We start from the raw sequence: 26,571 nt of genomic DNA on the forward strand, positions 1-26,571 counted from the left end.
AAAAAATATATATATCCGTCAATACTTCCTCAACAAAATGCTCAAACTGATCCATACTTTTGTGTGAGGGATGTTACTCACCCACACAAGAGCGGTTGTTGAGGGAAAGCTTCATGAGGTGAGGACACGAACAGGATGCCGTGCGATTATAATCAATGAGACAAAGGTGGGAGCAAGGACCTCTTCCATCGTTTCCTTCGCACGGGTTTGAAGCTGAAAAACCCAGGGTGACACGCATTTAAACCAGGTGAAGAAAACATAAGGAGAAAAATCAATATCACATCTTATGAACAGATTCAACAGCTCTCCTAAAAGGAGCCAGGAACAGCTTCCGACTTACAACAGGAAATAAAAAAAACTGTACTGGACAGAATTACTTTACTTGATGAGGAATGACGGCCTTTGATTTGAGATGTGACCGTTCAGATGTCTATATTTAAAAAGGGGAACGTAGAAATGGGTGCAAAACATAAGACTGAAAACATTCATCTGAATTCCAGGATAAAGAAAAGAGCTGAGGTTGAATGAACAGTGCAGCTCATGTCGTGCACCCACAAGGATCTTCTTGACACCACAGCACATTTAGACCTTTTGCAAAACTCTTTGCAAAGGGGCTTCTATATATCAACGGAAGTTAATGTTGAGTGGACAGATAATGGCCAGAAGGCTACTGGTGTGAATAGTCATTTAACCATCAGATCTTTCACAGATTGATGGTAAAAATCTTCCTTGGAAAGATATATTTAAAAGGCAAGCTGGAATGAGGATGAGAGTAATTTCTTTTCTCATCACTGAATTTTGTCAATTACAGTTTAACACTGCCCTCAACAAACTGCAACATTTCAGTCATTCTTGTATGGCGTTATTTCCTTGTCAAAAATTGAGAGCGCATTATTGTAAAGCGAAAGTACATTAATATAATGCGAGAGCGTAAATCTCTCTGCTCGCACGCGGAACATGATGTGCCGAGCGTGAATCTCTCTGCTCGCGAGCAAATTTCTCCTCTTCCCCAGCTAACAATTTTAGGTTATAAATGTTGTATTAATGTTATTTCCTGGTTATAATAACGTTAGAAAGGTCAATTCTCCCATTATATAAACATTGTATTAGAGTAACATCCTTGCTTGGTTATAAGAATGTTATTCAAACGTTGAATTCTCCCATTAAATAAATGTTCTCTTAATGTTTTTCTAAGATAATGAAAAACGTTTCATTCAATAATAATAATAATAATAAAAACATTAAGAAAGGTTAAAACTTTTTATACAAGGTAGCCTATATAATAGGCCTATATGAAGAACCTAAAACAAGATGGTTCAGATTTTAAATTTAAGACAAAAAGATCTAGAGAGATCATTTAATAAAAAGACCCATGAATCATGTATATAATAGGTGTAATGTAGTCCACTGAAGTTGAATTGAACCCAAGTATGGTTTATTCCAACAAACCGATTTGGGTTGAAGTGATAATATGAAATTAACATGGACATGAACTTGGACTAAACATAGAATCACCAACTATGGTACAGGGAACAAAGCTAGACAAGAGACAACGGGACAAGGATTATGACCGAAAACTACCAATGACAATCACAAGTTAAAGTTCATTTAATTTAGCTAATTTTTACAACAGCCACTGGCTAGCCAAAGTGCTTTACAGAACAGCAGAAAAAAAGGGGGGGGAGGGGGGGGGGGACTCTACATAACATATGGAATTGCAATTTCTGGTTGTTAAATGGCAATTATTTAAGTGAAATTACTGAACTTCAATATACAAGTTTGATAAAAATCATCATTAAAGAAGAAAATTTCAAATGGCATTTAGAGGCTTTTGCATCTGAACTCGTCATAAATATATATATATATATATATATATATATATAAGTCTCTAATGCTCACCAAGGATGCATTTATTTGATCAAAAATATAGTAAAAATGCAATATTTTTACAAACTAATAAAACTGTATTAACATTTTATTCCTGTGATGGGAAAGCTGAATTTTCAGCATCATTACTCCAGTCTTCAGCGTGTCACAAGATCCTTCAGAAATCATTCTAATATGTTGATTTGTTGCTCAAGTAACATTTATTATGTTTATTTATAGAGTTGCCACTACTGCCTCTAGTCAATAGACTTTAACCCTTCTACGAACCCAGAGCAACTACATCCAATTAACTCCACAAGCAGTTGCATCTTGTAAATAATTGATCCAGTGGGTGTTTGAATATAGGCCCATTATTTCTTTCCGATGCTGAACCCATTTCACTTATGTAGGAAGCCTATTTTTGCAAGTGAAAATAACAAATCATTTCAAGTGAGCAAATTATAAGCAAGAATCCCATAGAAGGAATTATACATTCAGCTGATTATGCGGCGGGTTGGGGGGGGGGGGGGGGGCTTCTTGAATAAATACAGTATAAACAGTGCGCAGTGCACTTGACTCATGATAGAAACACTTGATTTGAATGTACTGATTTCATAAAACTTACTTCTTAAACATACATCTGACCTTAACAACACTGTATGTAAAGAGATTGCAGAAAATATAATTTGTATTTTCACTGCTTCAGCCTTGTCCGAATACGACAAGATACACCCTGTCTGTGTCTGCAAACTCCATTAGTAATATTGAAGTGGTTAGCCTGTCAGCAATGTGCTGGAATAGAGCGTACAACACTGCAGGCCACACAGGCGCTAAAAATGGGAGCCCTCCAAACTGGTGTCGATCTCTTGAAACTCAACCCTCAGTTCTTTCACCACACATTATGCATTTACCATGTGCTGGCTAACGGCTGTTAGCCTTAGCCCATTAGGCTAGTTAGCGTTGCTCCTTTTCACTCCCTACGGACCCTCAGAGGTCCACCACTAACCTGCCAGAACTGCATAGGCCAAACAGAAACACAATTGCCATGGACTGTAAGGGGCCAGTACCCAGATTTTGGACATCTTTAATAGCCAGACCTTCCCATGAGCTGTTTAAAATTAGATAAGCCATACTTATTGGCTTTTCTGGCAACGTAGCACAATTTGTCGACACTTATCGGTGTAAAACAGTCACCCGGCTGCCGGTGTTGTGGCAGGAGACATGAGCCGTTTGGCAGGGCTCCCTACAGTTTTGGGCTGCTTGAAATCATGCAAATAAGAGTATTTCGGCTGATGAACACTCGCAGAATGCTACATTTTTGGACATCTGGGCACCTAGCACATTGCCAATCACAATAACTTCAGTTAACCTTTTACAAATTACAAAATGCAATTTTTAAAAATCAGAGATGATTAATAATCGTTATAAATATACAACTAATATAATATATGTATTAGATAGATATGTATATAGAGGGTTTTTTTTTGTGATGGTTGTTCTTGAGTCTCTTGTTTGTCTTGAGCAAAACTGCTCAATTTTCTTCAGAAAAAATCCTTCAGTCCTGCAAATCCTTCAGTTTTCAAGCATCTTGTAAAGAATCTAAGGATTTTTCTGAACAACAGTGGGCAGTTTTGCTCAGGGCAAACAATGAACTCAAGAACAACCATCACAAAAAAAAAAAAAAAAAAAAAAAAAAAAACAGTCGTGGATCATCCAGGTAACAGCACAGTGTTAATATATAATGTAACCAGGTATGTAACCTTTTAAATAGGGTTATTTTTTTATAAATTTTTATAAATAATGTATTGAGGTCAGTACTAAAAAAAAAAAAAAATAAAAATAACATGCATTTTGTATAAACCCTCTTATTTTGTTAAAAAAATAACATTTAAGATGGTGTATGTAACATAACATAACATAACATAACATAACATAACATAACATAACATAACATAACATAAGGTGTGTGTAATATTTTGAGCATGAATATAAGGTGTATATATATATATATATACATGTATAACAGTATATATAAATATATACTGTATAGTGTGTGTGTGTGTGTGTGTGTGTGTGTGTATGTATGTATGTATATACATACATGTATATACTGTATATACTGTATATAGTGTGTGTGTGACTGTGTATATAATATAAACTTGTATAATGCCAATAAAAGTCATGTTTGCATAATATTTCCCCTATTTTTCTTCAAAGATTGAAGCAGACACTGTCTGTTAAACAGAAGATAATCTGCTGCCCTGGCTGGCAACAAAGCCCTGTGTGACATTGTACCATGAAACAATTAAAATGAATTTGGGTTGAGGAAAGAACCCATCTTGAGTCCACGTCAGGCCTGCTTACGCTCTGCATGACCCCCTTTTTCAATTATTCTGCTGCTCTCAAACAGAGCCGTTTGGGCTTCCAAATTGGCAGAAGAAATGAATGATCAGCGGGATTCGGCTTAAATGAATCCTCACCACACAGAGCATGCAGAAAAATTTATACGTGTCTCCCGAACATAGCCAGATCATATTAGTATTTTATTTTTTTTACAATAACGTACACGCAGCTAAGCACATTAGGTCAACGGCAAACTGCAAGGCTTGCTGTGATGTGGTTTGCATGCAGATTGAGCTCATGGGTACAAACGAACGCTAACAGGAAAAAGGAGAGTCAAACAAGAGTTTAAACACTCTGACAGAACATTTGGATGATCAGCATCATGGGTGAGATTTTTCAGTAGCAACTTTTCTTCTGATTTTATGCCTAGACACCTCAAGAAAACTGTCATGCCTGTGTATATAATAAACAGAAGTTGTCCCTATGGCAACACAGTTTTGTTAGTCTAGTTAGCTCAAGCAAAATGCATGATGCTAGTGTATATACAACACTGTAATTATTCTTTGATTTCAGGTAATTTGTTCATTTATCAGTCTCTTTTTTTTCTGTCAGCATGATGTCCGCAGCAAAGTACATAAATACAGCATTTAAACATAAATATAAGTGTAAATGTAAATATTAGTAGCTATTTCATGCATTTCAATTTAACAATTTCAAGTATTTCAAGGCAGGGATTCCCAAACCTCTTTGTCAGCTGAACCCCATGCATCTTGACCTAAATATTTACTTAAAATGCCCAAGAGAATGTAAAATTTAAATAAATTAACACATTTGCATGTTCACTGATGCCGGTTAATGGTCACAGGCAAACAAAGACATACTTAATATTTTTAGTCAGTATTTATTTATTTAAATGGACATTTTTTATGACTATATATATATATATATATATATATATATATACTCATTATCAACCCCCTTAAATAATTAAAAACCCACCTTGAGGTTGTCGGCTAGGATGATATATCTCCAGATCAAATGGCTGGGCGCTTGTCTTTTGGATCACAGTTACATTGTGGCCTGTCCATTTATTCGCTCTGGCTAAAGTGTTGGTCCTCCAGTCTGTCCAGTACACACCACCTCCAAAGAGAGACACAGCGAACGGGTGTGACAGGTACTCGTGCCCCCTGAGAATCTCTATGACCCCTGTGCCATCGTACAGGGCAGAATATATTGCATCAGAGCTGAAGGGAAAAAGAAATATGAGGTGAGACCAGCACTCTATGCCCATATCAACAAGATGGTACAATGATGACAACTTCCTGAGGGACATTCTGAAAGAATAAGCACATTTTTTTTTTTTCATTTCAAATAGTGAATACGATTCCAACAATCAAAGTGAATCACATGTAAAACCATAATTTGATTCATTACTGATTTAAATGTAATATTTAAGTTATACTAATAACCATCAAAATGTATTTTGTATTGCTTAAAAAAAATAACATCTAAGCTAAAGTATGTTGCCTTAAATCCAATGCCTCTTGCGATGTGCACCGAAATGTAAATCTTCATTTGCAATTGTATTATTTGCTCTTACCGAGCGTCTGTCCACACTATTCTCCTTTCCTGATGGTCTAGGGTGAGTCCATTAGGCCAGGCTCCTATCTCCATGTCCTTGTACACAACATGTCTTCCACTCCCACTCATTGACGTTGCCTCAATCCGAGGAAAAGTGGCATCCCAGTCAGTCCAGAAAAGTATGCTACATACAGAATAAAAATGTTAACGATTATAATCAGGGCTTGAAATTAACTGTTCCCTTTCGTCCTGGGAACTCCAACGTGTTGTTGGGGAGTTCCCTGATGAATTGGGATCCTTGTACTCAGGGAACGAGGGTTACATACATAACCGAGACGTTTCTCTTACCAGCCAATTTGGCAACTAAATTGTTATGTTTCCAGCCAATATGATTCTGAATTATTCTATGTCTTGGACAAGCGGCATTTATGAGAGTAGGTTAGAAAAAGTGGGCTCTTAACAGTCTCCTAGGGCTCCAGCTTAGCACATCTCAATAGATGCCGAGTGGTGCTGCCGGTATGCGTATAGAAAACAATGTTCGGATTTTAAAGACGTGGCACTACGTGGCGTTTCTCTCGGTGTGAGACCCTTTTTACGCTTTGTTATGCTAATGTTTGAGGCTCTTTTTAGGAGAAGAGCTCTGTAGGCGATGTCTTGCAAAAGAGATAGATCATAATTTATTAACCATAACCTCCCAAATTGGCTGGTGTGTTGATATGCGTTATTCGCCACAGTGGATTTTCACGCATTTGGCGGGCTGGCGGTTGTTAATTTCAAACCCTTACACCGTGTTCTAACCAGACGCGAGCCACAAACTAGACACTCTGCGACTATAAGACGCGATAGTCAATCAAAAATCACAGCCAATCAGATTCACATTTTTTATAAATATATACTGAGTTACTGAAACAATCTTTGCTTTAGAATACACTTGTCTGTTCACAATGAGTTTGAACGTGCTTGTTTCTATTAATTTTGAAGATCTGAAGTGAATTGTCCATTGTTGCTTTGAGTATGGCTATAAAATACTTTTAAAAGACACAAAATGATATTCAAAGATGCTTTTAACATGAAATAAAGCACATAAACAGTAGCTGAGATTGTCATTATCATACTTTCATAGTCAAAAATAGGAAAAAAAATAGAATCATTGTGTGTCGCTGTCGTTGCTAGTTAGGACAAAAAATGATTAACATGAAAAATATTCTGGTTAGGACACAGTGTTATTTTAAACTATTCATCTAAAGATATTGTCATTTGTCAAACACCATATCTGACCATAGTCCATCAGTGTAAACAGTCTCGTATCTCTCAGCGGAGGCATAAAGGAGTAGCGACGACAGTGAAGAGCAAGAGAGGAACAGGCCAGTTAGTCGTGTTATTTTATTATGTGTGGTGGGGACTGCCATCTTTACTTTCGTTTTTGTATTTGTTTATTTATTTATTAAAATCTTTGAATGTTTGCCAGTTCCGGCCTCCTTCTTCCCATAAAATCTATACACTCTAAAAATGCTGGGTTGTTTTGACCCAACTTTAGGTCAAATATGGACAAACCCAAACTTTGGGTTAAAAAAATGTAATTAAAAATTTTAACCCAATGGCTGGGTTTGTCCACATTTGACCCAAAGTTGGGTTAAAATAACCAAGTAATTTTTTTAGAGTGTACAATACAATTCTTCCTAATAGAGTGACTAATTACATTTTATATTGTATATATATATTTGTATTTTAATTCACCTGCTCGAGCACTAAATGGAAACTAGCTAAAGCTAAATCTGGTGAAAAGCATCTTTAATTCATGTTTTTTTTTTTTTTTTTTTTACACATTGTCCCAGTTGAAATAAATAAATAAACTAAACTAAACTAATAAAACACCAATAAATCAAAAACACAACTATTTACTAATCACGACGACACTTAACTATTCTAAATGAGTCTATTTGAGTCTAAATGAACTAATAGTAAACTATTAAATATGCTGCCCTTAAGAACAGTGCTGCTGCTGCTTAATATCATTAAAGAAGCTTAAAAAATTAAATGTAAAATCATAGATTATTTGCATGCTGTAAGGAAAGAGTCTGCAAGTGAAGTCAATGTCAAACATGAGGGTTAATTTTAACTAGTGTCAAAGTTAACAGTGGGTTTGGCGTGAAAGCAAAGGACACATTCTAATGGGGGTAATATACAGGGATTATAAAATGCTAAATACTTGCATCAAGCACATATGCTGATGAAATGTGTGATCATGGTTCCTGCATCAGGCATCAGAAACAATTAAACTGACAATGTTTGAGGAGCCTAGCAGGTAAGCACAAAACATGCAAAAAGGCGTCATATTGCTGCAAGGATGTAGCTGCCTTCTTTTTAGAAGGCCAATTACTTAGCCAGTGGCATCCAGTCATTAAACCACACTTTCAATAAATAAAAGACTTGCTAATCACCAAGACAGCTAATCCTTCAGAAGTACATTTTCAACACACCTCTTCATGACATAGCTGTGTGGGGCATTTTTTTAGAGAAACTATAATTAATTAAGGTCCTTATTAAAATGTGCCACGCTGTTGTGTGTGAAATCAGTCTTTGAATATTTTCCCTAATTGTTCTGTTCAGCTTTCAGTGAAATACTTTACAGTGTGTCATCCAACTGAGCGCCAATATGAGCTCTAGTTAGACTGTGGAGATACCATATTCTCCTCTAAGGGTTCCTCACAGGGTTTTGGGCAAAAATGCAGCAGTATAACATTAGGAATATATAACAAAATTATTAAAAACTGATAAATAATGATGAAGAAAATAATTTAACAAGCTTTCATTTGTGCCTGTGTGATATGACCACATGACATTAAAAACAAATCTGCCTTCAAAAGGATTGCTGTATTATGAAAAACACATAAAAACAATGGCAGAGACCACACTGTAAAAAATAATCCTGTAAAAAAAAACGGTAAACTACTGGCAGCTGTGGTTGCCAGCATTATACCGTAAAAAATATGGTGTGTTAACAGCTATATGCGTTTAAATGACAGTTTTATACTGTAGCCGACAAAATGGTATTGAGCTGTTAATTTTAAAAACAGTAACACACCGTATTTTTACGGTATAATGCTGTCAATCACAGCTGCCAGTAGTTTACCATTTTTTTTTTACAGGATCATTTTTTACAGTAGGATGAGGTGTTTTTTTTTTTTTTTTTTTTTACTGTTATAATCTTAAATGTTAATGCTGTAAATTTAAAATATTATCCAAAAAAAAAAAAGACTGTCCTACCAGCGATATTCTTCAATCGGTTAGATGTGAAACTAAATGTTTCTTCAATAAACTATTAAACACTAAAATAATGCAAAACATTAATTATATTGTCAAATGTAACAATAATTATCAAATAAAAAATAGGTTATTTGTATACAGTTGAATTTGTATAGCTTCAATTTTGCAAGAGGTACAATAAAATGAATGATTCTTCAATAAATTGCAGTAACTTAAATTAATTTGAACAAAACTAAAGAACTATTTTGGCATATTGTGAAAAGTTTTTGATGAACAAAATGTTAGTGTTCCTAGCCGTGTTTTGTTTATTGTCAAAATGAGCATTATTCCAGGTCCTCAAATGCTACTGGGATCACCGTGTGTCTATTCCGAGCTTATGCCGTCAAATTTGAGGCATTTTTTTTCCAGCATGCCTCCTTGAGAAATGTAGAGCTGAGCAAGAGAAGAGCACAGCTGAGAGTAAAGAGACAAAAAAAGAAACAGACCACAACAAATGAACAGCAAGATGCAGAGCGTTATTCTAGAACTATCATTAGTAATAGATGACAAACAAGTCCTCTGAAATATGATTGCTCTGTTATGTACCCAAGATAGTCTCTATGAGGGAAAATTACAACAAAAAATGGAACTTTTTTTCAGTGTTTGCGGAAACACTAGTATGAGGAAAGAAAATTAGGGTGTGGTACATTTTGAGACTAATACACACCCCTGTCCTGGGTCTACAGCCAGCGCTCGAGGGTGCTCCATGCCACCGGCAATCAAAGTCGTTCTCATTTCCCCATTCAGCTTGGCCACCTCAATCTGATCCAAGTTGCTGTCTATCCAGTAAAGGTTTCCTGCAATCCAATCCACGGCAAGTCCCTCTGGGGTGGCCAAACCATGCTGAATCACAACCTCGACCCCGGTCACACCTACAAAACAAACCACTCGCTCTAGTTCAGAGGGTGGACAGGGTTTTGAATTCAGCACAGCAAAGCATTCTGGTCGTTTTGAACTTTCTTTTGAAGTGTTGAGCTCTTCAAAATGCTACTCCTTGCAGAAAAGACCAGTTCGGACCAGAATGCATTTCTATGCTGATTTATGCTGCTCTAGTCATGTTGTTCACCAGCAAATGATAAAGGTCGACTGGCAATGTCTTTCTGATGAAGCTGGCAAAAAGAGTCTTGGTAGTTGCTGGTTAAAGGAGTAGTTCACTCTAAAACTAAAACATATTTTTCTTTCGGCAATAAGAGAAAAATTAAAAACAAAAAACAAAAGCAAATGACTAAAACTTAAACTAACATTAAAATGAAAACTGGGGGATATTCTAGATAGCAGGTTATGTGACTTAGCTGGATAGGTATACCTAAGTAAGATAACCTCAACTTTAGGTTCCAAAACCTCAGGTAACTTTCAGGATATGTAAGCCATAACAAGTTATCCTCTAAACCGAACCTGCTCCGGAGCAAGTTCTGAATGATCCAGCGTTAGTTCATTTGAGAGGGGTTCAGAACATATGTGCCCTCATCTCAAACATCTTGGATCTGCACTCAAAAGTGTGTTATGTATTTATTTATTGCCAATAAGACATTTTCTATATAATATATGATAAAAGAAATTTGGAAGCAAAATAGCTAAACAAAAATTAAATGTAAAATTCACATAAGGATTCAGTAAGGATTATTTATTAGCACGCATTGTGTATTATCATGCAATTTATATGCGAACATGAGTTCTTAAGTCCATATAATACGCAGTTTTCGTGTGCATTTGATACGCAGTTCATTTTTGTGTAAGAGCTACACATACACACCACACCACTACTATACCCTAACCAACCCATGCGTATCCTATGCACGTAAAAACTCATTTTCGCGTATAAATTGCACTATAAACACTTCGTGCTCTAGAGACGCATTTAGTGTGATCGGGTTAATTTACGAGACGCGCTCCAGGTCACGCGCCGGCGCCTCCGTTTCCTACTTATATTATATACTATATTTGCTTCTTCAATTTGTTGATGAAAAACACTGATTAAAATAAAGATACCATTTATACAAAACGAAATTCACTTAAAACATTCCACACAACCATTCCAAATGTTTTCCGGTGGTGACTCTGAAGGACCAAAGAGCGCGCATTTCGACATTTGCAGTAAAAACTTGAAATATAAATTTTCCGAAAATGCATATAATATGCCAATAGGCGTATATTGAAATGTCTGTTTATGTACTCCATTAATGTTAATGATTATGTACTGTACTCAGTCCGTATGTGTTTTATATATTTAAAATGAGGGAAATAGACATCCATGCCTGACACAAAAAATATTTAACTTTTAGGTAGCAAAATATTTTTTTTTAGAAAATTCTACTAGACTAATAAATCATGAAATTTAACACATCCACCATCTCTCGAGTTTTATTAAAAATCTTTAACTTTTAGGTAGCTAAATATTTTTTTTTTTTAGTAATTCTGTCAATTACATTAAGGTTAGATTTCATTGGAGGTAAATTGGAGCGGCCATACTGAGCTGTGCGTAATGCCTACAGACGTGAAGTGAACGAGAAAAGGTTAAAGGGATACTCCACTTTTTTGGGGGAAATATGCTCATTTTAACTCTTCCAGAGTTAAACAGTTGAGTTTTACCGTTTTTGAATCCATTCAGCCGATTTTCAGATATTTAGAAGAATATCAGTAACCAGACAGTTTCTGGTCTCATTGACTTCCATAGTATATTTTTTTTCCTACTATGGAAGTCAATGAGACCAGAAACTCTCTGGTTACTGATATTCTTCTAAATATCAGAAAATTGTCTGAAAGCATTTGAAAACGGTGAAACTTAACTCTTTAACTCTGAGGGAGTTGTAAAATGAGCCCATTTCCAAAAAAAAGTGGAGTACCCCTTTAACTCTGTAGCGATGGGTGCAAAACAGATTAACTAATCATACATTCAATCAGTAATACATAACACAGCCTACTATAGGCCTACACTAAAAAGCCCTCACCCTCCACCCCAAAAGAATTTTTTTTAGTTAAATCAGTGTTTCTTTATATATATATATATATATATATATACAATTAGCATCAAACAAACAATATAATTATTGTTCACAGCAATAAACGAACTGATTAAAGATTAAAATGATTAAAAAGTTATTACAAAACCAATATGTTGATGGTGATATATACTAAGATTGTAAATCATCATTAAACAAAAGAAGAAAGGCTTCTACATGAGTGCGTTCCACTCCAAATCGGTATGCTCTTCACACACTAACTTCCCTCCGTCTCGTTCACTCGGATGTGCGTCATTGCTTACATATACCTCGATTAAGCAAGGTTTGGGTTAATCCGAGAGTTCAGGGTATGTTGATGGTAAGTTGACCTTGCTTTCTGGAATACCCCCTGAAAATATACTACTACTACTACTACTACTACTACTAATGTTCATTCTAAATAATACTTAATTAACACTGGTTCCAAACTTGTATTACCTCTTTAAAATAAAAGATGATATACAAATAAATAAAAAGGTTGTCCATACACTGAAAATTAACTTTTCCTCAAAAAATACTTTTATTTTTTTGGGTGAACTATTCCTTTAAGAAACCTGCTATGGACACCAACATACCAGCCCAATCAGCATCCAAAACGCAACATTTGCTAATCTTTTTGACGGGGTTTCTGAAAATAAAATAAATAAAAAAAACTCAGGAAAAGAAAACACTGGCATTAAAGAAAAGTTTTACCTCAGTGGTAAACAAGTTAGCAATTATTCTCAGCTGTGGAGAGCTTTATGAAATTCTAACAAAAGGAGGGAGCAATAGCTGCACTCGGGGCCTGCTCCTCTGAGAGAGAGACTCAGATGTGTGCTTAATGCAGCTTCAAAATAGTCTTCAAAACAATACAAGGGTATTCAGAGGTTTTCTGCTTCATTCAAAGAGCCATTGTACGCACAATGCATCCTGTATTGCAAACTATTCAGGGGACGTGATCTGCGTACTAGGAATTGGGAAAAAAATAATATCCGCTCAAACTAAAGCTTAGGTTAAACAAAGGCCAAGAGGGAATGGGACATCAATTTGGGTGTTCATTACCGCCGGTCTCTGAGAGCTTTCCCCGATAGATCTTATCCTCCACCACGTCGGTCCAGTAAAGCAAACTGCGGTTGAAGTGGAAGTCGAGAGCGATGGTGTTCCGCAGGCCGGGCACGAGCAGGCTGTAGTCATGTTTATGAAGGTCGATTCGTCTGATCTCATGCCGTATAGAGAAGATAACAAAGGCCTCAAAGGGATCTTGGAGAAGAAACAAATTGATTATTAACACACCACACCTGTGCATTAGAGGATACAAGAGCATTGAGCTTTGTGTTGAAGTGTCAGCCATGCACATTTTTTTCTATGCAGAACCACTAATTAGTAGCTGATATTTTTAATCAAAGACATTTACAAGAACAGTTCTTCTAGAGAAACCTTAGAATAATGATGTTTTACACTTGAGTAGTCTTTATGTGGATCAAAAAGTGCAGCAGGTGAAATTGGTCTCAAAAGATTCAGGTCTTTTGAGGTGTGTTTATTATATTGAGAATGAGGAGTTGACGTCATTGTACAGAGCCCCTCCCCTTTCCGCCATGTTGGTTGGATTCCCACGGCAAAACAGTATCGATTGCGTGTGTTTTTAGCTCGGTAGTAGAGGAGTTTCTCGCAATACCGCACTGTTTTACCATGCCTGGAAGTAACTGCTGCGTTAAAAACTCACACGACACATATGGAAAACATAGGAACAATGGAATTAAGTTTTTGGGGTTACCGAAATTGACACAGCAGGGAGAGTCTGATCTAACGAGGAGACGCCGGATTGCAGGGTTTGCTGCTGCCTTTGGTATACGATTTTCACTGTTTGGCGTGCCTTAACGAACATATGCAAAAGTTTTGTTTGAGTGCCTTGTTCATTACTTATTTACTTCATTGAAATAAATGTTTGAAACAACTTGATATGGCTTAACAATATTTATTGAGAACTGAAATATATAGGCTATTTGGACAACATAAGTTTCATGGACAACATAAGTAATAATAATAAAATAATAATACTGTTGTTAGTGCAAAAGAACAAATATATTGATGGTGCTTCTCCAAATACTGCTGTTTTGCACTTTGTGTGAGTTTGTTCCTGTAAGGTCCCTTTTCTTTCACCTTATCTTTTAGCATTGCTTTACTTTCTTACTTTTTTCCCCGTATTCTTAGATCAGTCTTTGTCCTGCCAAAATAATAAATGCGCGTAAACTTAAGAGCTCTAGAATGTTTAGTCGCGTCTATGCAACCCGGTCTCACCCCAAGACGTCATATAACTGACGTTTTGGGACGTCTTTTGACCATACGTCAATATTCGCCTTTTTAGGGCCCCCTTAAACGTCGGTAGATGAGGTTATGGGATCCTAACTCTACCCCATACCTAAACCTAACCCGTCACCTAACTGACGTTAAAGGTAAAGCGTCAGTTGTATGACGGCCCGGGATCGCCATCTACCGACGTTTAAGGGGGCCCTAAAAAGGCTGATATTGATGTATGGTCAAAATACGTCCCAAAACGTCAGTTATATGACTTTTTGGGATGAGACTGTGTTAGTCTATGGGTTCTAAAGGCGTTGCCCCTGGTAACCGATAGCGTATCCTACCATCATGGCCGACCGGCCAGCCCGTTCTCATCCTTTAACGTCATATAGAACGCTATATGCAAAAACGGCGATATACTACGCACATGGCACCCTTTAGCGTTAATATAACACGCGAACCCAAGACGTTATAAATCCTTTAGCGTTAATATGACACGCACACCCTACCCCACACCTAAACTTAGCCCTCACAGCGCGTGTTATATTAACGATAACGGGTGCCATGTGCGTAGTAAAGCGCCGTTTTGTCATATAGCGTTCTATATGACGTTAAAGGATGAGAATGCGTTGGACCGGCTCAGACCCCGCCCAAATAGGCATGTGACTCCTTTTTCTCAATAGATATTATATAATTGAATATATAAAAAAAGTTTCCAGTCCAGCTTTGTATCTACAAAGCAACATCACCCCTACCAAAAAAAAAAAAGACAAGAGAAAAAAACAATCTTTTCTACTAGAGATGCCTGCTGAGAGCTATAAATGTGGCTGTCTACTAGAGCACGAACTTACTCTCAAGAGCTATACATGTCACTAAGTCCATAAAATACCACACAGATGCTTGTTGTCATATTCTGACTAATGACCTAAATTCAGATTCCCTGAGACAATTTAAAAGCATTTGGCAGGCATGCTGCTATAAAGACATTAGCTTCTCAATGGGAAGCTCCTGTCTGTGCATCCCGCAGTCATTGTATTACTGTTGCTCGTATTGCTGTATACCGTGGACGGATCAGACAGAAATGCACAGTGCAGTTATTTCACTGAGAACCAACCTGTCTCTCTACTAATAGTGAAGCAGTGGGAAATACATGCTAGAACTTTTATTACAGAACAGTTTTGTGCGCTACTGGATGATTGCACATGTGTGTGCGTTACAATGCAGCATATTTTTAAAATGTGCATTCTCCCGATCAAATTTGAGCATCGAGATGGTATAACCAAACGGAGCACTCTCGGGGGACGCATTTATTTGTCTTTTTAACAGTTTGACTTCAAATATTTATTTCCTGTTGCACCTTCTATAGGCCATTGAAAAGGGCCTAGTCGATGTCAATCTTAAAGCGTCATGGCAGAGCATTAAAGTTGACTAGTCTGTGCAACCCGTAATATATACAGTATATTACTGGATAGATTTAGGGGACTGGTGACATTTCTATGGTAACCTGTAAGTGTGAGGAATTTAAATACCTGTGCTGTGGCAGCTCTCCCCATCTGGATCAAGGCTCCAGCCGGGATAACAGGAGCACTTGACAGTGGTCTTATGCTGTTCGCATATCTGACTACACTTTAGGTGAGCAGAGCAATAGTCGACTGTCTCGCATGTTCGGTTGTCAGAGCCTAGATGGAGTCCGGTGGGACATGAACATACCACCCCTTTGCTGGGGATCACTGCACACTGGTGACTGCAACCCCCATTACCTTGCAAACATTTCTCTGGAACAGACAAGAACAGACTGAGTGAGATTCAATTTGAATAAGCATATGGCATATGAGATTCAAGGTTTGGTTTGGATTGAACATTTGCACAAAACTGAAAGCTTATCACTCTTTACCTCAAAAGTTTTGGTGTCTTTCTTGACTAGCATTATGCCAATACACTGACCTAATCAACATCACTAGCAGAGTGTCAAAAAAAAAAAAGGCCAAACAAACTCATTCAAAGTGGAAAATGCCTTTTTCTTCAGTTTAAAATAAATGGAAACTGGGTCTCGGATATATCATCTCTTTTCAGAACGGATCAGACTAACACTGGTACTTTTACTCTCTCATCTCTAATAAATAAGCCTTTTCCTTTCATAGAAGCACCTGGTCCTTTTAAAGAAAGAAAGAAAAAAAAAAGGGAGGGAAAACACAGCTTGCTGAAAATGACACTTTCCAAGGTCTCTTTGCCTCTACTGATTATGATGATCCCCTCTGTGGCAGTAAGAGAGAATTGAATTTTCTTCACAGGGGACCCTGAAGTCTATATGGAGGTGAAGAATGGCTGCTTCCCAAAGGTTACAAATGGCATTGAGTCCTGCTGCGCTGGTCTGAGTCAGTCAACCCACTCAAGGTCCATTGGCACCATCTAATTGGCAATGAGAGACCCAAGCCAAAAACAGGTCTAGTCAGACATAACACACATCGTCCTCAGAACATGAGCGGTGGGCTCCCATGGGCGAGTGCTTGTAATGCACTGAAAGTCACTGAAATGTTTGTCTAGTCCCATTTCTGAGAGAATTATACATCAGTGACTCTCAGGAGACACTTTCCCCAGTGAGGGCTTCACAGGCAAACAGATCCTCATGTTTAGCTCTGATTCAGACGGGACTTATTTTTTCCTGTGTCTGTAGTTTACAGAGCATGTGCAGGCTTTCCATTACACTCAATCAAGGATGCAACTTAAAGAGAATCAAGTAGCCCTTAGAGATATGCCGAATGCGTAGGCACAGTATTATCCACATCTTTTTGGAGAGGTAAACACAATACATATTGATTTTTTTCAAGAAAATGAATCCGAATCTATACTCCTCAAATATTTAATTCTCATTGGTCAGTAGATATTTTAGTTTTTTTATGGTTTGGCTTCCTGTGTATTGATATAGCTACTCTGCATGACTAATTCTAATTCAACCCATCCAACATTTCTTGCCGAATGCACAGGACCTCACGTAATACCATAGCAGTTTTCAATTAGCGTTAGTCACAGGGTGTACAATGAATAAGGCTGTGAACACAAGCATTATGGACCCAGTGATAAATATGCACTGCGACACTTGCATTGATTAAAGGCTGAATGAATTAAAAAAAAAAAAATCAAAGATTTGTGGCTTTTAGACTATGTCTGTTAGCTCTGCGGACTTTAAAATGAACTTTAGCAGATATTTACATTTCAAAATGTCACATTTAAAATCTTTCTTTTCCAGGAATATATCCACATACAAAAAATAGTCAACAGTATCAACATACTACACTCTAAAAATGCTGGGTTGTTTTAACCCAACTTTGGGTCAAATATGGACAAACCCTAACATTGGGTTAAAAATGTAATTAAAAAATTTAACCCAATGGCTGGGTTTGTCCATATTTGACCCAAAGTTGGGTTAAAACAACCCAGCATTTTTTAGAGTGTAGAGCTTCGAAAATTACTAAAAATAAAAGTAAAATAAAATCTAATTAAAGCTATAAAAACCAAATATAATAGACAATATCACATAACAAAATGAATAAAATGTAAAATAAATTTAAAATTAAAACTGAAAGTATTCAATTAAAAGCTAATCCAAAATATTAATACTAACATAAATAAATAAACTCTGCTTTACTGATTTTATCATGGGTAAAAGGAGGATAACCCTAACCATTAACTTTAGTAACATAAAAATGATTACGGTAAAGCTTGGTAAAGGTTTTTTTTTTTTTTTTTTTTTTTGCTAATGTGATAAAACTAGGGCTGTCAAAAGATTAATCGCAAATAATCACATCCAAAATAAAAGTTTGTGTTTACATAATATATATGGGTGCACTGTGTATAATTATTTTGTATATAATATACACACATGCATGTACAGTATATTTAAGAAAAACAATATTTATATATAAAATATTTATATTTATATATAATATAAATTATATATAAATATATATACAGTATATACATGACAATATTTCTTAAATATATACAAGTATGTGTGTGTATTTATATATAAAATAATTATACACAGTGCACCCACATATATTATGTAAACACAAACTTTTATTTTGGATGCGATTAATCGCGATTAATCGTTTGACAGCCCTAGATAAAACCAATAATGCTTAACAAATACCCAATAAATTATTATTATTATTATTATTATTATTATTATTAATAATAATATTAAATTGTCGTTTTAATGCAAATTAATAATTCTTCTGCAAAGAAAAAAATGAGGTCATTATCCTAATTGTAGTCTATTTACAGTTGCCAAGCAACACAGGCACATTAATGTCTAATTTGTCAGTCACAGGTGCCTTCAAACATGCCTCATCCAATCCTAATTAAGAGTTGAAACGATACTTTTTTTTAATCAATCTTAGGACACTACAGCAGATGAGGCTCTAAACAAAGCCTTGCATGCACTCACCACATAAAGGGCCCTCATCTGAATGGTCAGCGCAGTCATTTCTCCCGTCACAGATCTTGCCGGGAGACAGGCAGGTGCTGGAGTCATTTGCACAGGGCTGAGTAGGGGGCTTACAGATGGAAGACTCACACGAGTCTTCATCCGAGTGGTCTTCACAGTCGTTGTCACCATCACACACCCAGCTCTTGCTGATACACTTCCCTTGGGACACAACATTCAGTCAGACCTCTTAATAAATCAAGCTGTCAGCCTTAAATTGTTGTTTGTAGTTGAGCATGAAGATAAATCGGGGTAAATTTTAAAAAGGTGGCGGAACGTCAAGCTGTGGTGAAGTCGGATGCAGACAGAAGCTTTTAGCAAGTGTCAGCTCATTTAACCCACAGAGACTCATTTTTATCAAAACTGCAACACTTTTTAAACATTTTAAATACAATATATATAAATACCGATGAAAAGTTTGGGGTGTGGCGGATATTTTTGTTTTTGAAAAAAAGTCTCACAAAGGCTGCATTTATTTGATCAAAAAAACAGTAAAACAGTCATGTCAAATGTTATCTATTTTAATATATTTGTAAAATATCAGTTGTCATTCAAAGTTTTGTTTAAGTTTGATGTTGTTTACATCAACATCACAATACGTTGGTGTTTAGTATATGCTTTAAGACAAACCATGTGCAAATTAATTCTCTCCTTAAAACTGCATTGAAAAAATTACAGTCTCAAAAACACGGTTTGAAATCGCCGCTGTTTCGTACGTCACAAACTACTTTAACCAATTTCGCATATCATTAACTGCTGAGCAAGGGAGTCGTGAGAGAAGCCAGGTAATCCCAGTATATTTTTCTATCGATATGAATATTTAGCAATATAGCGCGTAGCATTGGGTATCGAGAATCGAGTATAACCGGGACTAACTTTTCGTTTTTCACGGAATCGTTCAAAAGTTAAAATTTCGATTCCTAGTTTCGATATTCACAGTCCGCCAAGCGGAAGAAGAAACCACTGAACACCAACAACGAAGAAGCGTCTACCGGAAGTGTTGGCATAACCGCACGAGTCGAACATGAGTAGCTTGTGTCAGCGGTCCAAAGTGTGGCTTCACTTTTCTAAAAATAACGAAATCTCGGCAAAAGGAGTCGACAGAACACAGAACCTTCAAAACCTTCTCGACAGAAGGAGTATTTCCTTCAGAAAGGATTATTTCCTTCAGAAAGACCATTGGTTAGCAAGGTTAGCTAAACTTTTTTGACCCTGCCTCTTAAAAGAATCGGAATCAGAATCGTTCAAATTCAAACGATACCCAACCCTAATAGCGGGTGAATTATACATATTTTTTGATGTAATGATGAACTATATGCATTTCTCCACACGTTTTATGCTGTTCAAAGTGTTTCTAAGAAAAAGATTTCTTAGATGTCAGCTGTTTGACTCTGAGATAGCGAAAAGGAACGTACTGTAGAAATGTAGTTACATTCAAGCTATTTAAGGCAAAAGAAAAAAAAAATAAATATGACATTTTGGTGATCAAAGATTTAAGGAATACAATTATTGACTACAAGTGGAATTTAATAGTAAAAATAAAAAAAATCTTACAACTGACCAGAAACTTTTAAACTTGTACACTTTAAAAGAAGTTTGCCAGTCATGTTTCCTTGAGATCAGTCTACCTTTGTAAGAACTGATTTTCCTGCTGAAGACAAAAGCTGAGATAAAACTCACCATAAAGCAATAAAACGATCCCTAGACAGAAGATCGCAAAGAGCGCAGGACATTGCCCTATAGTTGAATATACCAATGTTGAATGTTAAAATTATTTTCCAATAATGTGAAAAGAGAGTGGGTGCTGGCAGTGAGGCTCACCCCTAGATTGCCCTGTGTCAGTGTTTTCCCCCGTGTGTCTCTGTCAGGAATGCATTGCTTACTTTTATAATCATCTTTGAGTAATATATTATGTATTTATGATTTCTGAATTGGCTGTTAATTACTTGTATAATTGGCACGATACAATTTTACCTGACAAATAAATGTAACATCTTGATTTATTCTGAAGTATTATGAAATCATTATTTTAGTAGATTATAAGGAGGCTGGTGCTACCACAGCTCTGTGTCCAAGATAGGCCAAACTAAAGGCGCATATGAATAGAGCAGGAAGCACATCATCTGAAGACCTTTTGATTTCTGTCTATCACTGACTTGGCAAGTTGTAGTGAAGTGGCTACATAAAATACACTTTTTTTGTATGAGTGAGCAGTAGGCAACCGACTTAAGAGGTATTAGCAAACCCTGCACCCTCTGTATAGACCATTTCACAAGATGTAAACAACACTGGTCCAGAAGCACTTCCTGTTTCAGTTTTTTAACACTACATAAAAGATGGGATCAAATACAACCAACAGGACATTTAAAACTGAATCAAAAAGTTAAACAAACATCTTTAAGATGTTTTCTTTACATTTGAAATAAAGAAAACAGTTACAAACTGAAACAGGAAGTGTTTCTGGACCAGTGTTGTTTACATCTTGTGAAATGGTCTATAGCTAAATCAATATTGAAACTAAATTCTAATAAATTAAGTGAACTTCACTGGAGTGCTAAAAAGACATCCACGCATTATCCCTTCGCCCAGGCGTTTGGATTCCGTCTTTGGACCAATGGGTGGTCCTTACACCTTCATGATCAAATAAACAGTTGTACACCACTTTCTGAGCCTGTCAAAATGATATGGCATTCAGCCTGCAGTGCAGTGGTCCGGAGAGGTTGTACTTTGCATTTTAGCACATGCTTTACATCAAAAGAGATTGGAACAAAACAACGCACAATTCTTGAGCTCTTTTATGGCTTGGCTCTAGATGTCTTTTCAAGGCAATCATTTAAAATTAGGGTGACTGCTACATCAAAAAAGGCCCATTTTGATTGATTTCACTATGGTCTGAGTGGAGAAACAAAATTGTGATAGATACAAATTACAGCAAAATATGTTCAAAAGAAACACTGCATGTAATCATTTTTGTGAGGTGAGATGTGACATTTTTCCACCCCAACGCATTCAACATGTTCTGCAGCTTTATCTGCTGAAAAAAATGAAAGCAAGCTACAATATTCACTGTCTCTATTAGGGCTGGGTAATAAATATCGATTTCTCGATATTAATCGATTCTCATTTTTACAAACCGATATCGATTCTTAAGTCTCAAGAATCGATTATTCATCCTGTTTCATTTGAATGAATGGGATATTGTATCGCGGCTGCGCGCATCCAAAAAAAAATCGCAATGATCTTTGTCCTTTGTTACTATTGATATGAAGCAAAGTCTCAATTTTCTAATTACGTCCATTTTCTTTATAAATTCAAAAACATAAATAGGGTTTTGGCGCTGTGGCATGAGCTGATGAGAAGCAGCAGCGCTGATCTCTCTTCCGGCTTAATAATACCAGTCACAGCGCGAAATAAACATGAATGAATGTCTGAAAGTGTGTTAAAATATAGAGTACAACTTATCGAAATTCGTATCATGTCACATTGATTCGCTCAATCAGCGTTTCAACCTTGGAAAGACGTCAGTTAAACAGCTTGTAATCAATGTATCGTCATATTTACCTCAGAAAACCCACATCAACTCGTTAGTCAGCTAGGAAAAAATAACTACAGAGAGGAGCATTTTGCTAAATATATAGCCACCATTTAAATGTTTATATTTCATATAATCTTCTTATTATAAAAATAAATAAAAGTGTAATTTAAGTGATTCATTCATTATTACCTTCATATTTTAATAAATCTGGCAAGTTTTTTTATGACAGCCACCATTTAAATGTTTATATTTCATATAATCTTCTTATTATAAAAATAAGTAAAAGTGTAATTTAAGTGATTCATTCATTATTACCTTCATATAGGCTAATGAAGCCTAGTAGGCTACAACTAGACTCCTTTAGTTTACAGCATTAGTTAAGAGATTTGATTCCCTTGAGAAAAAATGGCATTTATTGTAACTGATATCCAAAATAATCGATATTGAATCGAATCGTAATCGAAATCGAATCGAATTGCAAGCTTGTGAATCGAAATCGAATCGAATTGTGAAATTTGTCTCAATACCCAGCCCTATAGTCTCTATAGTGTTAACATGTTCCAACACAGCAACATTGGCTCAACCAAAGGTGTAACTTAAAGGGTTCGTAATGGTAATGGTTCATCGAACCTAGTGGGCAGTGGCACAGACATTATCTACCATTTTTAGTTTCGCATAACATCTATACTCTGAACATGTAATAATGGCTTTGCTATCAAAATAGAAATCACTGTGAGATACAAATCACTCAAGCTCACAAGTTACACCATTCATCTCAGTCGTTCTGGATCAATATAAATTCAAACATTGCAAAGGATTGCACCATGTAACGCAAAACAGACTGGATTTATCATCCGACTCAATTTGCAAGAGGCAATGATAACTGAAAGCTTAAGGATGCCATCGTGGCATAAAATATCACCCACAGCTTCATAGACTTTAATAACTTTGATTTATGTTATATTGAACACAAGAGGGATCTACAGCAGTATATCAATTTTAAAATAAAAATTGTGAGGTCAGAGCAGACTTACTGATTGTGAGAAAGACCTGGAAAGCTTACCTGAGCTTTTGCAGGTAAACTTAGCCAGGGGATCACATATTCTCTTAACGCCCTTGCAGTTGGTTTCGTCACTGCCGTCTTCACAGTCTTTATCCCCATCACAGCGCCAGCGCTCAGGAATGCAGGTCCCATCAGCGCGACAGTGAAACTCCTCTCCACTGCACTCCACAGGAGGCAATGCTGGACATGACACACACACACAAAAAGGGTTGATCCTGAGGTACTCCAATTCCTGAAAGACTCTAATGAGTTGCTACTTTTCAGTGAATCAAACACAGAATGACCAGTTTAGTCCAAACAATGACACTAATCTGTCAGATCTTTTTAGTGAATTAAACACATACAGAATGACCAGTGTAGTCCAGTTCCAAACAGATGACTTTAATGAGTTGGATCTTTTTAGGGAATCAAACCTATAGAGGGTGACCAGTGAATTCCAGTTCTGAACAAACGACTTTAATGAGTCAGTACATTTTAGTGAATCAAATATACACCACACTGACCAGGATTGTCCAATTCCAGATTTAGAATCAAAAATCTCACTATATCAGAGCGAAACATCTTGTCGAATGAGAAAAAAATGTAGGACGGGACTTGATTTTGTCTATCGGGAATTGATTGGATCGTTGGACCCTGGTTTGCTAAAGCCCCAACCTTGCTGAAAAATATCATCAGAGAGAAGTCTGAATTTATTTTGATTACAAATTATGAAGGCACATGAATTAAAAATAAAATGTGTGCATGGATAAATCATTATAATAAATACTGTAATACTGCATAAAAACATTTGAAATCTATGGGCACTTAAATTTAGCTGTTTAGCTGATGCTACTTGACTATACAGATTTTTAAATTCATAAATCCATTCAACACAGCACAAATGATTCTGTTCGTTTAATTGAATAAAACATGTAAAGCACGACTGTGTATTTCAAGTCCCGAACAAATGACTCAGAGTCTGTTCAGTGGTTCAAACACACACAGCTAATTGTGAGATGTAAAGTCAATTATTGAATTTATGTCACTTCTAATAAAGACAATATTGAAATTATCTCATCAATTGGGAATGAAAGAACGCTTTTCTAACTATAATGAATGAATACTTCAAATTAATATTTGACAAATGTATGGAGCCATTAAGAATGTATTAGAAACAGAAAGGTTAAACAAATGAAGAAATAACTTTAATAAGGTTTCATAAGCGTTTATTTTTAACTCAAATGACTTCAGCTAGCCTTAATGTTAAATAGGCTGAGATGTATCAAAGATACTTCAAGATTTTTTTCTTGGCACATTAATACACATTTAACCATTCTCTCCGACACTGGCAAATATTTAACGGAAAGGACAGGGGTTAGAATTTCTTAGGACAAGCACACAAGAAAAGGCTTCTTTTCTGTAGCCTTCCATTTCAGTTTTGATTCTGATTCATTCTTAACCTTGACTATAATTGACAGGAGTTAAAATATATACTCCAAAAACATGTTTATACACAAACCTTAATCCGCAGACTGCCATCAAACAAAACAAATGGCTTCCTTGAAAAAGACAGCTGGTAACATTACCAACCCTTAAAGACTAAAGGGCACCCTGCTTTGCTTAAGGCTAATGCTGAGAGTTACCAATGTATCCTCCACTTTACAACTACGGAGCATGTGTTATACAGTGATCTGAGCCCTGCACTGGAAATATATGAGCCGGACAAACCCTCAGAGACGGACAGGAGCCGGGAACCCCTGTCAGGAGCCCGTTTGATGAATGGCTCCAACATTTCTGTGACAAGCTGTTGAGCTGAAAGCATTGAAGGACTTGGCCTCAGCTTTCAGAGGTAATTACAGCAGATTAAAAGATTCAAATCTGTAAGGTGGTTCCCTAGTGCGCTCAGATAAGATTAGATCTGTCAAGTGTATGAAAAGAGAGAAAGTTTTAAACTTGTGTTCCCCAAATTAGAGACACTGCACCAAGGCAATTAAAAGCAACACTGATTTGATTGCTATCGGTCGGCTCTTTGTTAGGCTGCTAATTAGTCGTGTTAAACAGATTCTCTGGAAACCACTCTATAAGTTGGTTAAGTTGGTCATGTACAGCAACGGACACAAATGAGTTTTTAATCAACGTAACAGGGAATGGCGACCTCTCTAAATGCTCTGTGATTACTCTGATGTGTTTATATGGCATGCACGGTAACTAAGTATCCGAGTACTTAGAAATGACAGCAATAAATGATGTAAAAGACCATTTTTCAGATTATTCAAATACAGAACTTTTTTTTTTTTTTTTTTTCCCTTGTTGGCAATATCATCATCTCATGGTCTTGATTACAGTTTGGACAGCAATAGACGCTGCACATGATGATTTTCTGAATACTATGAGGCCATTTACACCTCATTTGCAGTTTACTATGTACAGCTGTACATTATGTTCTTATTTTTTCCTGTAGCCTCTTGGCCAGGTCATGTTTGTAAATGAGAAGTGGTTCTCAAAAATTTTACCTGGATAAATAAAGGTTAAAAAAAAAAAAAAAAAAAAAAAAAACTATCATTCATTTAAATGCTATATTCATATTTGCATTTCTGATTAGATGCTACCTATATCCATTTATATATTAACACAGTCTCATCCCAAGAAGTCATATAACTGACGTCTTGGGACGTCTTTTGACCATATGTCAACATCTGCCTTTTTAGGGTACCCTTAAACGTCGGTTACATGACGATCCTGGGCCGTCATACAGCTGACGCTTTACCTTTAACGTCAGTTAGGTGACGGGGTAGGTTTAGGTCTGGGGTAGGGTTAGGATCCGATAACGTCATCTAACCGACGTTTAAGGGTACCCTAAAAAGGCAGATGTTGACGTATGGTCACAAGACGTCAGTTATATGACGTCTTGGGATGAGACTGCATTGTTTATATACCTCTCCATTATATCATATACCTCTCCATTTATGTGCAATGTCAAAAAAAGTTACATCGAATCTAATATAATACAATCTATACGGAGTGCAGATGATCAAATAGAACAAAATGCAGTGGTTTTAGAACTTAAGAAAATGTGCTCACAGAGCAAAATATATCCGTCTGACACATGCATACCTCAGCCAACCAAAGTGCAGAC

The 26,571-nt window shown here is 36.4% G+C and overlaps 1 protein-coding gene across 5 annotated transcripts in view; it reads right to left on the bottom strand.

The window, feature by feature from the left end:
• Nucleotides 1-26,571, bottom strand: part of lrp1bb (low density lipoprotein receptor-related protein 1Bb) — a 345,314-nt gene that overhangs the window by 106,170 nt on the left and 212,573 nt on the right. For all 5 annotated transcript variants that reach the window (XR_016169265.1, XM_089133134.1, XM_089133135.1 and 2 more), the window contains 8 exons: nt 23,457-23,636; nt 18,820-19,020; nt 15,902-16,147; nt 13,137-13,334; nt 9,764-9,968; nt 5,810-5,974; nt 5,209-5,453; nt 82-213 (listed from right to left, as the gene is read on the bottom strand). Coding sequence is in view for 4 of the 5 variants with exons in the window: in XM_089133134.1 (XP_088989260.1) it covers nt 82-213; nt 5,209-5,453; nt 5,810-5,974; nt 9,764-9,968; nt 13,137-13,334; nt 15,902-16,147; nt 18,820-19,020; nt 23,457-23,636 (1,572 nt within the window). In the remaining variant the exon portion in view is untranslated. The remainder of the gene's footprint in view (nt 1-81; nt 214-5,208; nt 5,454-5,809; nt 5,975-9,763; nt 9,969-13,136; nt 13,335-15,901; nt 16,148-18,819; nt 19,021-23,456; nt 23,637-26,571) is intronic.

Source organism: Pimephales promelas, chromosome 7 (genome assembly GCF_988280905.1).
Source record: "Pimephales promelas chromosome 7, fPimPro1.hap1.1, whole genome shotgun sequence".
Taxonomy (NCBI): domain Eukaryota; kingdom Metazoa; phylum Chordata; class Actinopteri; order Cypriniformes; family Leuciscidae; genus Pimephales; species Pimephales promelas.